The sequence below is a fragment of the Oculina patagonica genome, chromosome 3 (assembly GCF_052425735.1).
Source record: "Oculina patagonica isolate OP01 chromosome 3, crgOcupat, whole genome shotgun sequence".
Taxonomy (NCBI): domain Eukaryota; kingdom Metazoa; phylum Cnidaria; class Anthozoa; order Scleractinia; family Oculinidae; genus Oculina; species Oculina patagonica.
In genome coordinates, this window is record NC_135760.1 from 18,864,407 (window position 1) to 18,877,163 (window position 12,757).

General features: G+C 38.2%; 1 protein-coding gene and 1 long non-coding RNA gene across 2 annotated transcripts in view; both read left to right on the plus strand.

Annotated features, from left to right (window-relative positions):
• Positions 1 to 12,757, plus strand: part of LOC144645874 (uncharacterized) — a 29,889-nt gene that overhangs the window by 11,070 nt on the left and 6,062 nt on the right. Inside the window, exons 5-7 of the mRNA XM_078505401.1 lie at positions 8,421 to 8,574; positions 10,374 to 10,377; positions 12,257 to 12,558. Coding sequence (XP_078361527.1) covers positions 8,421 to 8,574; positions 10,374 to 10,377; positions 12,257 to 12,558 — 460 coding nt within the window. The remainder of the gene's footprint in view (positions 1 to 8,420; positions 8,575 to 10,373; positions 10,378 to 12,256; positions 12,559 to 12,757) is intronic.
• LOC144647019 (uncharacterized) lies at positions 2,844 to 4,495 on the plus strand. Its single transcript, XR_013569508.1, has 2 exons — positions 2,844 to 3,331; positions 3,971 to 4,495. It is a non-coding gene; the product is annotated as an uncharacterized LOC144647019 (long non-coding RNA).

Below are 12,757 nucleotides of genomic sequence, written 5' to 3' on the forward strand. Positions count from 1 at the left end.
CGCCTTTAAATTTGATTTAAACTTCAAAAACTCGGTTACCGTCTTCATTAAATTTCTTGTCCTTTATAATGTCGATATTTAGCACTTGCTTGAAGTGTCTATTGAAGTTAAATCTGATGACACAAAGCGATGTTTTCGAGTACAGGTTTCCATCGTTCTTGCTTACTTCGACGTAGAATTTTCATAAAACCGCTCCAAGTCCTCCGCTGTGGCTGGATCAGGGATCTTTTCCTCTTGAAGATACGCTTTCAAAATCGATCGACTCCCCTTCGTTGCTTTTTCCGTGTTTTGACTTTCCTTGTCTTCTAATAACTTTAAAATTTTACCTCTTCGTGATGCTCAAATCTAGCGGCCATTCTGCTCGGCAGCAAAGCCGTTCAGTCGCGTGACGTCAGCGGTTCTTGGGAACGCGGTTGCGATCTGTTAATCAAACTTGGGAACGAGGTTGTGATCCATTAATTTTTGATATTGGACGATTGACGTCATTTTACGATTGACGTCATTTTAATAACGTCAATCGTCCAATAATTGGAATTTCTTCCAAATTTGGTCGGCGCTAGCCGGTTAGCTGGAATTAACCGGGGATTGAAAGCCAATCAGAAACAGAGAAATATTTTGAATGAATATAATAATCATCATTATATCGGGAATATCGTTATATCGAGGATAGTTATATCGGGGATTCACTGTAGTTATTATCATAAGTTTTTACTACGACTGCATGTTTATTTGTTTGTTTAATTTTTCGTTTATACATAGCTGCAGGGGAAACCTGTGCCCCCTTGGATTGTAATTCAGAATTGTTGTTTTAGTTTTAAGAATGCCGGTCTCTAAGAATCAGACAATTTCTCGATTTCGCGGCAAGAGGATGGAACTTCGATTTCTTTCATACTTTTATGTTAGATAGGCTAGGGTATAACTTAAATCACTGTATAGTTCTTTCGATTGAATATCCTTTTATTTTAAAGAAAAATGCAAATAACAAAAATCCGTTAAAATCGTCATTTGAGGCGCTAAATTATTCATGATTTTTGCACGAGTTTGAGAGCCTCGCGTGCAAAAACAAATCACTCTACCGTCTTTTAAACACTCAAACCATATTTAGCAATCTTTAAACATCTACTGAAATGATTTTGGGAAATATTGCGTTGTTCTTTGTAGACAAAATAATTTTATTTCGAAGGCATACAATTCACTGCCGTAAAAGTACTTGGTAAATAAAATTAATTTTCACCATGTGCGAAACCTTCAAATCGTTTAAGCTTCTGGTGGTTGAATGTTAGAAGAATGGTGTATAAATCCCTGTAAAAATTTCTCCGGGCAAATGATTAAAAGCGACGTGAGATCTTTTCGAATTCGGTTAAATATGCAAATATTTGACCTTCCGCGGTCAACTTTGAAGTTACGGGTCAGAAATAATTTTTGTTCCGTGTTCCAAGTCCTAACCCATTAAAGACCAAATCAAGCATATGAAAAAAAATATTAATTTTCTAACCTTTATCTGCTGTAAAAGGTAGGTTCGAAGGCCATTTTAGCATGATTACGGCTCTTATCATTCGTCGCATCTGAGCTTCGTTTTCCTTCCGCGGTCAACTTTGAAGTTACGGGTCAGACATGAATGACATGAATATTTCAATCCGTGCACAAGTCTTAACCCATTTTGGGTCAAAATAATCACACACAAAAACATATGAAATATTCTAACCTTAATCTGCTGTAAAAAGCAGGTCCGAAGGCCTTTTAAGCACGATTCCGGCTCTAAGCATCCGTAGTACTTTGAGCTTCGTTTGTGTAAGTATGTCATATTTAGTGGTCGAAATCCAATCTGTGATCAACTTTCGGCGCTTCTCGTCACCACTGCATCTTCTTCGACGGCATACGCCGATTGTTATTATTGCCTCGTTAATAGTACACAAAAAAATAACATCTGATCGCTAAACGGCATGATGTCGGCGCAGTCCCATCTTGCAATGGGCCGTCTGTTCGTCACGCAATACTGTGTCATGGACATTTTTTTAGGGGGTGATAGGCGGGTGTGGGAAAGGTTGAATATGCGGAAATGCTTGATTTAATACTTTATGACAAGTACGTACTCGAGCCAGCAACAACAACAACAACAACAACAAGTACAGTGATATCTTTTGGCAGACAAGATAAAGCACACGTACTGTCAGTTGCTAAGCGTTTGGTACAGTGTAATGCAACTGTTCGCGAATCGGTTCTCCCGGGGTGGTGTAAACCGGGGGTGGAAGGAGGATATAAATCTTACTAAACAAGTAGAGTTTTTAAGTAGTTTTCCTTTTTACTGTAGACCGACGAGAGAAAACTCGCTCTATTTTTTTTTTTTTTTTTTTTTTTGGGGGGGGGGGGAGTGAGGGGGTGGGGGCCGGGGGGTTTTGTTGGTTGGTTGTTAGCAAAGTTTTAAAAGATACCTAACCAAATATCGCAGTCTTATAAATTTATGATAGAAGTAACCATAATTTTTTTTTTATGAGTGGCACCTAATAAAAACATTGCATCGCAATCTTTTTTCGCCTACGGTAAATCTGGGACTGTGCTGGTTCATCGTCAACCTTAAAAATACTTTTGGGGTGCTTTGAACATACTTCGAATATGATTCTAAATTCAACAATAATAATTTGAATTTAAGAAATTCAAACATGTTAAAAAAACTTAGTGCTAAAACTCTTTGCTAAAAAGGATATAAGCAAATTGCTATGGCAATTCGGCGTGTGAAAAAATCGCCAAATTTAATTTAGTGGCTTCCTAAGTAAACAAAACCTTGGTCGTGCTAGTTATTGGCACCGTCTGTTTGCTTAAAGGCTGCGCGTGAACAATTTTTAGGCGAGGACGTTAGTCTCGAGCCTTATGTTATGAAGCGATAAATTGGTTGGGTTTACAACGGGCGATGTGATGATTCGAACCGAGGGGGATTGGTAACTAAGAATATGGCTTGAGATTGTTTTCCTCCGCCATCTTGGTTATTCGAGACTTTTTCGCAGCCAGAAGCCTTGACTCGAAGTAAGATTAGTAGCTTAAATTGCGCTCACTTACAAACATATTGAGATATCATAGTACACAAAAACCTTATCGACACACCGAACTAAATTGTGGTTTACGAGCTTGGAGTCAGCTGGCGAGTGCTGTTTCGGCAGACCTTTGCCTTTCAAGACTGAAGTTGAACTGGATATAAAGCATTGAAAGCAATATAAACACGGCTAATTAAACATCAGGATTGATATATTTGTGATCTGAACTACTGGCGACATTGTAACCTGAGCTTTAACTGAAGAGGAGAAGTGCAGAAGAATATATTGCCACAACTGCTGAGGTGAGCGATCAAAAATTTATATCAGTTTGCTTGTACATGTACTTTATTGAATAACATAATGGACAAAGTATTTATGGAATCGAAATAACGATTTTAAAAGGCTAAATATCTGCTAGATGTTGTTATATTTAATTTGCTGGAATTTATAGATTACTAAGCATTGAGAGAGCTTCATTCGCGATCCCTTCTGTCAACAGAACGTTTTCGTATACTACTAGGTCAGATTTCAACATTGATCTTAATAATGGTGTGCAAAGCAGCAGTAAATAATTATAAACAAGTGATTGTAAAATATGGATAGAAACAAACTTATTTCAGGCTTTACCACTGACAAAAGAACTACAATTGATCACATTTATACAAATCTAAATAAATACTGATAAATCAAGAGTCCAAACTGGTGTTCTCAAGACACACTAAAGTGACCTTAAAGCTGGGTGGTTTAATAGCAACCAAAAAAGAGTATATACATTTTTGTAGACCATAATAACTAGTAAATGATTTAAGAAGCATAGTGTACATGTAGAAAGATGTGTTTCAGAAAAAAGAAAATTTTAAGTAACTACTTATGTTGCAATAAATTGTTGCAATGTTGCAATCAATTTTAACAATTGATTCTTTCTTTTATTATGTTTACAGAACAGAATTAAAAAACAACAGAAAACATCCAAAATACAGTTTTCAAAGAATCCACTGACAGCTGTGTTTTGTCCTAATTGCTTCAATATGTTTAATCTGCACTTTGTCAAGAAGCAGCATGAATGTGTGAATGTGGCTATTGCATTGGAACTGCTTTGACTGGAACTGGTTATTGGCCTCTATTCTGCCTCTATGCAATATATAGAAGCCCAATCCTCACTATGAATGGCAGATATATTTAAAAAAAAAACACAGCGAAAACCATGTAGCAATAACACCTAAGTTAAAAAAATAAACTGTGTAAAACATCTCTGGATTTGCTACTGAAAGACTCAATTCAAATTCATTACTGGCAAACCACTGTATCAACTCTACTTCCTAGACTCCACATGTACTGTATCAAGATGTTGGACTTATTGGACTTACTTGCATCACAAATTGTACAGAAAGTGCAAACAACTTTCAGCCCCATTTAAATTTAACAAGAGTAAATCAAGATGCTATATCAACTTTACTTCCTGGAAACTTGTACTTCCTTAAGCTTGCACTGCGTGTTTTAAGTGATATTAAGTTTTTGGACTTACTGCACAAAATTTACATTACAGATTGTACAGTCAGTGCAGACAACTTTAAGCCACATTTAAACAAGAGGCAATCTAGATACATTTCAAGACATTTTATTCTTGCCAAAGTTGTGGAAGTTTCCTAGCTGTCTAGTAAAGTTACAAAATATGTTGCCTTCCATTGTGAAAAGTCGTGATAAAAGACATCTTATTAGAGTTGTATGAATTAAATCGTGCCAATTTTGTGATCAAAGCAGCTTACAATTTGCCTTTTATTAATTACAGTAACATTGGTTAGAAACTAACCTTTCCTTGGAATGCACAACTAAAAACACCACCGGAAACAAAGTACTGTATTTTAAAATTTTATTTACCTGACAAACCCATTCCCCCCCCCCCCTTTTATAGCAAATGTCTCAGTGTCTCAACTTTCGACTTACAGTGAGGAGCCCAAAAGGGTGACCACTTTTAATGTACTAACAATTTGCCTTGCACGAAAGAATGTGAATTCATTAAAAGTGGTCACACATTTGGGCTCCTTGCTGTAAATCACACATTTTGGACTCGCATTTTCACTCAATAGACATTTTTGGCTTTGTCAGTGTAAGTAGCCCATTTCAAAATCACATGATGCTGAATACCAAGAGAATTTTTTCTGAATTTGAAAGTAGTGATTCTCAAGAGTGATGTAACAGTCTGAAATAGGACAACAAAAAAACGAAGCCCGAAAGGTCCCTTCTCAGTTCTTTGTCTGGAATTTTTAACATACTGTCTTGTTTACTGGAACGTCCTCGCCTTAGTATGCATTGCATACCGGTTATTTCAAAGTTCAGTTTATTTCACTGGAAATGGAAGGTTGTTGTTCTTTTAAGGCCCTTGTTCGTGGAGTTTGCGGTTTTGATTCTAAAGATCGAAAGCGTCACACTGAAATCGCTCCTCTACTGTCGTGTGAGAAGGACATCAGCAGTCACAAGTCCCAGTATTTATTAACTCTAACATGACTCTTTCCCGTGAAAAACCAAACTTCATAAGTTTATAAGGCAGCTCTTGAAAACTTCGTTTTACAGTCTTAATATAGTTAAGAAGTAAATGGTTTGAACCCAGTATCAGGTCGTAAAGTGTGATCGTCCGGGTGAGAGTTGCTCTGAAAACTCGAACCTGCGATCAGGCTTTCTCCACCGCGAGAAAAATAACTCCTGGTCGCAGGTTATGAAAACTCCGGGATAGGGAATATTTCTTGAGGTTCTCGATCCATAAGTAGGGTATATTTGGCAATGTGTTCCGGGTGTGATCCTTAGATAGGGTACCTAAATTATATCAGCTAAAATAAACGCCCAGCTAAACGAAAATAAGGTATCTTAAAACTGAACTTTTTGTTTAAGTATTAGTAAAGCGATTTTATAAAGATTTGTGTTTTGCCGTGTGCGGTTAGCCGTTATTTGTGTCGGCAAGGAACGCTTTTCCTCCCCTTGAATAGATTGTTATTTTTCGGTTTTGGGCCTTAACGAAGTTTTCAAGAGCTGCCTTGAAAACACCAAACAAATAGCTAGCTTCTGAAGTTTGGTTTTTCACGGGAAAGAGTCATGTTAGAGTTAACTAAATTAATACTGGGACTTGTGACTGCTGATGTCCTTCTCACACGACAGTAGAGGAGCGATTTCAGTGTGACGCTTTCGATCTTTAGAATCAAAACCGCAAACTCCACGAACAAGGGCCTTAAAAGAACAACAACGTTCCATTTCCAGTGAAATAAACTGAACTTTGCAAAAATTATTCACGCGCTGCCTTTAAGCAAACAGACGGTGCCAATAACTAGCACGACCAAGGTTTTGTTTACTTAGGAAGCCACTAAATTAAATTTGGCGATTTTTTCACACGCCGAATTGCCATAGCAATTTGCTGATCCTTCTTTTTAGCAAAGAGTTTTAGCACTGAGTTTTTTTAACATGTTTTAATTTCGTTTTAACTTCAAATTAATTATTGTTGAATTTAGACATCATGAATTCGACAGTATGTTCAAAACGGCACCCCAAGAAAGTACTTTGTTACAGGTTGACGAATGACCACCCGAAGCCACAGGTCACGCAGATTTACCGTAGGGCGAAAAGAAATTGCGATGCAATGTTTTTATTAAGTTGCCACTCGATCACGAAAAAAAATCAAAACTTATCGTTACTTCTATCATTAACCATTTATACAGGACATGCGATATTTGGTTAGGTATCTTTGTAAAAAAAAAAATTAAACTTTGCTAACCAAACAACCAAGAACCCCCCGGCCCCCACCCCCTCACCCCCCAAAAAACTAGACGCGAGTTTTTCTCTTCGTTTTCGGTTTTACAGTTAAAAAGGGAATAACTACTTAAAAACTCTACTTGTTTAGTAAAGATTTATATCCTCCTTCCACCCCCGGTATTACAACCAACCCCGCGCGAGCAACCGAATTCGCGAACAGTTGCATTACACTGTACCAAACGCTTAGCAACTGACAGTACGTGTGCTTTATCTTGTCTGCCAAAAGATATCACTGTACTTGTTGTTGTTGTTGTTGTTGTTGTTGCTGGCTCGAGTACGTACTTGTCATAAAGTATTAAATCAAGCATTTCCGCATATTCAACCTTTCCCACACCCGCCTATCACCCCCTAAAAAAATGTCCATGACACAGTATTGCGTGACGAACAGACGGCCCATTGCAAGATGGGACTGCGCCGACATCATGCCGTTTAGCGATCAGATGTTATTTTTTTGTGTACTATTAACGAGGCAATAATAACAATCGGCGTATGCCGTCGAAGAAGATGCAGTGGTGACGAGAAGCGCCGAAAGTTGATCACAGATTGGATTTCGACCACTAAATATGACATACTTACACAAACGAAGCTCAAAGTACTACGGATGCTTAGAGCCGGAATCGTGCTTAAAAGGCCTTCGGACCTGCTTTTTACAGCAGATTAAGGTTAGAATATTTCATAATGTTTTTGTGTGTGATTATTTTGACCCAAAATGGGTTAAGACTTGTGCACGGATTGAAATATTCATGTCATTCATGTCTGACCCGTAACTTCAAAGTTGACCGCGGAAGGAAAACGAAGCTCAGATGCGACGAATGATAAGAGCCGTAATCATGCTAAAATGGCCTTCGAACCTACCTTTTACAGCAGATAAAGGTTAGAAAATTACATTTTTTTTTCATATGCTTGATTTGGTCTTTAATGGGTTAGGACTTGGAACACGGAACAAAAATTATTTCTGACCCGTAACTTCAAAGTTGACCGCGGAAGGTCAAATATTTGCATATTTAACCGAATTGAAAAGATCTCACGTCGCTTTTAATCATTTGCCCGGAGAAATTTTTACAGGGATTTATACACCATTCTTCTAACATTCAACCACCAGAAGCTTAAACGATTTGAAGGTTTCGCACATGGTGAAAATTAATTTTATTTACCAAGTACTTTTACGGCAGTGAATTGTATGCCTTCGAAATAAAATTTTTTGTCTACAAAGAACAACGCAATATTTCCCAAAATCATTTCAGTAGATGTTTAAAGATTGCTAAATATGGTTTGAGTGTTTAAAATACGGTAGAGTGATTTGTTTTTGCACGCGAGGCTCTCAAACTCGTGCAAAAATCATGAATAATTTAGCGCCTCAAATGACGATTTTAACGGATTTTCGTTATTTGCATTTTTCTTTAAAATAAAAGGATATTCCATCGAAAGAACTATACAGTGATTTAAGTTATACCCTAGCCTATCTAACATAAAAGTATGAAAGAAAAAGAAAGTTCCATCCTCTTGCCACGAAATGTTGGATTCTAAGCGACCGGCATTCTTAAGTCTCCCATTTGAGGTTGATGTTCTAGTCCTTTTTCTTTTAATTTTTAGGTACGGGGACAAGACCCCCAAGTTTATTTTTGGTCGAGTGTTTGGAGTCCTTTGGATCTTGACTGGTTTGGTCGTCATAGCCATGTTCACGGCAACTGCTACAAGTGCCCTCAGTGTCAATCCCGACGATCTTGCAAGATTGGAAGAGAGCAGGGTAAAACAAAACAAAACTCGTTGAAATTTAATGAAAATTGGCCGTTCCGAAATTGCGCAGGGAACTGTGGCGGGTTTCAAACTTCAAGTAACCGATAATCTGACACCAAATAAACGATTATGGTGAGATTGGTCATTTGACCAAGTTTGATGCTTTCAGGGTGAACAGAAACTAAGTTATGGACCTTGAAACATGGTTCAAAATCCATACAAACGTCTCTAATCGTAAGCCAGCGTCCCCCAGAACCATATAAACTCTTAAAACTCCATTTTGTGATAGCTGTAAAATCCTGCCAAAAACCCATTATTTGAAAGAAACTAAGACGAAAATCACTAAGTTTGCCCATTTTAAAGAGAATCACAAAAATCGTATAGAAAGTAAGAGTTTATATGGTTTTGGGGGACGCTGTTTCAAAATAAGTGACGTCTGTATGGATTTTGAACCATGTTTCAAGGTCCTTTAATTTCGTCTCTGTTCATGCATCCTAAAAGCATCAAACTTGGTCAAATTACCAATCTCACCACGATCTTCTATTTGGTGGTGTCAGATTATCGATTACTTGGAATTTAAAACTCGTCCCAGTTCCCTGCGGAATTTCGGAAAGGCTAATACTGTTTGTGTTTGTGTAAATAAAGTGATACGATGCTTTTAACCGTTTCCTCGTGGGTTAAGGTAGAATAAAGAGAAAGAGCAAGATATATTAAAGGATAGTTATTTCACGCAGGAGAAATAAATGCTTTGATATAGCTTGCGACGCAATCGTCGCCCAGCTTCCGGGTATTATTACGTCATGGCGTCTTACATGAAAGTGGGGCAACCTGTAGTTCGATCTTTGTTGAAGGGACTGACTATTCCGCACTCAGTTCATGTCTTGAGACTTCTCATTTTTTCATACACGAGGTATAAATCACACTTAACGTATTTTTTTAAGTTAAAAAAAGTTGAGATCAAGAGGATTCGAACCCGGGTCGCCCGCATGCCAAGCGGGAACGATATCGACTAGGCCACCGACGAACCGCTCTGACTGCAACGAAATTCCTTATTACAAATCTACACACCAAGCCGTGGGTTATAAACTACCATTCAATACTGCAAATCTTGGAAAAAGGATATTGGATGAACCTTACATTCAGTTCATCTTGACCAGCTGCCGGAATTCTGATAATTTTAGATAGAAATCCTAGCCCTAATATAAAAGCTAACCGCAAGCAAACTAGCTAAAGTAGGCTAACCGGAGTGCTAGTTAGGCTAACCGGAGTGCTATTTAGGCTAACCGCAGTGCTAGTTAGGTTAACCGCAGTTCTGTTTAGTCAGTAGTATTCTACATGAACTGATTGTTACGTGGTATAAATATGTATTTATATTATTATGTCATGAAGTGTCTCGCTATTTCCTCACGACATCAACTGAGTGCAAAATAGTTAGTCCCCTTCGTTGAAACACATCTCAACATGGCGTATTCCATTTTTCCCTTCCTCCACCCCCTGTTTTTTTTTGTTTTACCTAATGTGGAGCGGGTTTCCCCCCACCTTTGCTGGGATATTTCCTTGTTTGGCTTTCTAATGTAATTTTAGGTGTTTGTTTTAAAATAAAACCCAAATGGGAATGTCTGCTTTTGTCCCAGCATGCTGAGCTCAGCCAAAGCAACACACATGCCTTAACAATAAGTATGTTTTCAAGAAGGAGCAAGATACATAAATATAGTTTCTTAATTTAAACACTATTTAGACCACACTGGTGACAAGGAATATCTGGAACTAAAGGTTGTAATTGATTCTCTTTTTTTCCTTCCATCTTAGATCGGTGTGTTAGACATATACATCAGCACAATTACAAGCAAAAACTAAAGGAGCAGAGGACGTGAAAAGTAAGTAAGCGGCTTCACAGGGAGCCCAGGCCCACGCTTTGACAACTCGGTCAAAGTGGCGGCGTCGAAATTATAAGGATTTGTATAAAACTTTATAGCAAAAATTTATATCGAAAAAAAAAATATAATAAACAACCAGGTAAGTTCACATTTTACATCATATGTTGTCTATGTGATGGTTTTTGACTGTTATTTAGCATTTAAACCCTATTTAACCTATCAAGTTTTTAATTTTAGTTTACTCTTACCTAAATATATGCAAGGGTGAACACTTTGATTTTTGAAAAATTTCATCGAGACATTTACGATATGTCTAATTAAGCTAAACATGTATGTCTAATGCGCGTGTAGTTAAAGCTAATCTTTAGACTTTTCATTAGCGAAGCCACTTTGAACGAACGTTTAGAGCTATTGTTCTTTGCTTCGTTACAATGTTGTTGATGTTGCTGGACCTTGCTGTAGTGGCATGTTTTGTTTTGTAAAGCCGCAATGAATATAATTTGAAAGGGTTTTCAAAAACCTCACGGTACACCAGCGAGTCTAGAATTATACGTGAGGCAAAATCATCCTGTGGGAACTCGGGCTAGTGTACACGTGTAAGGCAGAGCACCCTCGAAGGTCTCGTTTCCCTCCCTCCCCTACGGGAAAGAAGTGTCGTCGCCCTGACAACTATTGCCCAATCATAGCGTGAGGCTGCACGTGAAAAGCAAGGCTAATTAAAAATGCGTCCACCGGCTCTATCGGAGTCAAGGTGTTGGAGAAAGCCAAAAGTGTACAAATCTTGGTTATTTTTTCCGTATTCTTTAATCACGGAGAGAGGCAGCCGGATCAAAAATTTACTGTATCGAAAGTATGGTCTTCGAACTATACCCATGCGAAGTTTTGGAGTGAGCAGATGAAATTAAAAGCAGTATTTGACTTGTTTTTGTCGAACAGTGGTGTTTATCGAGCGTTGGAAGTGTTCACGCTTGCATATATTTAGGTAAGAGTAAACTAAAATTAAAACATTGATAGGTTAAATAGGGTTTAAATGCTATATAACAGTCAAAACCATCACATAGACAACATATGATGTAAAATGTGAACCTACCTGGCTGTTTATTATATTTTCTTTCGATATTAATTTTTGCTATAAAGTTTTATACAAATCCTTATAATTTCGACGCCGCCATTTTGACCGAGTTGTCAAAGCGTGAGCCTGGGCTCCCTGCGGCGGCTTCTTAAAATTTCCTTTCGTTAAGATTAAACAAAAACTTGCTTAAATTCTAAAGGATGAAAATGAGATTGAAGGACCGCATCACTGTGTGGTCCAGTGTAATTCTATTCAATCGAATTGCGAAACACCGGGGCACGAATGAGCGCGGATTTGTACACCTGTTTGGAGAAAGATTGTTGGAAAAAAGCAAAAAAGTGTGCGGCGACAACATCGAAAGATAGCATGGGTAGAAGTAGAGAGCTAATGAATACTGGTGAGATATAACGACATGAGAAACGCGAAACTTCACGGTTTTTTTCTCTTCGGACATGTGGAAACAAGGTACTTTTAGCCACGCTGAATGTTAGAAGAAACTTCAAAACCTAATATGCAGTATTCTCTTGATTCCCTGCATTAACCTCAATTGTAAGCTAGTCCCAGTCCAATACCAAGAATACGAATATGGTTTATTCCCCACATGCACCATAAAAACCGATACTCGCATTCTTGTCTATACTCCTCCGGGGCTCTGCGCTCTAAAACAAAAACCTCAGGGGATTTCCCGGATCCCCCCTTGGGTTTCCGAGATCCCTCCTTAATACCATTGAAAATATCATGAGGTGTATTTCTTTCAGAGTTTGATTTAGTTCGCGACATGTTTGATGAGCTAGAGCACGGTGAGCTAGATGGCATCCTAATGGACAAGTACAAAGCAGGCTACTACCTGGACGAAATCAATAACGAATATAACGAAGACCGATTCAAAGTGTTCAATAGCTACCCCGCACACATTCCGTATTATCTTGCAATCCGTATGTCCGATCAGTTGAAAGAGTTTGCCAGCGATGAATCATGCTTCATGGAGGAGATTGAAAAACAGGATATAGAGGACCTGCTAATGCAACATCTAAAGCCAGCCACGGTAAGCAAAAGTAGAATTGTAGCCCTTTTCAGTAATCCTCTACCTCATCTCCGTACCACGGAACAGGACCATTCGAAACTTTAAGCCTTATAACGCCTAGGTTCGTCTCTGGACTACTTCGGACTAGCTTTAGAAATCTTTGTAAGTGTTCGACTAACTTCAGGTCGACTTTTTGGGGTCAATTACAATAATCTTCGGA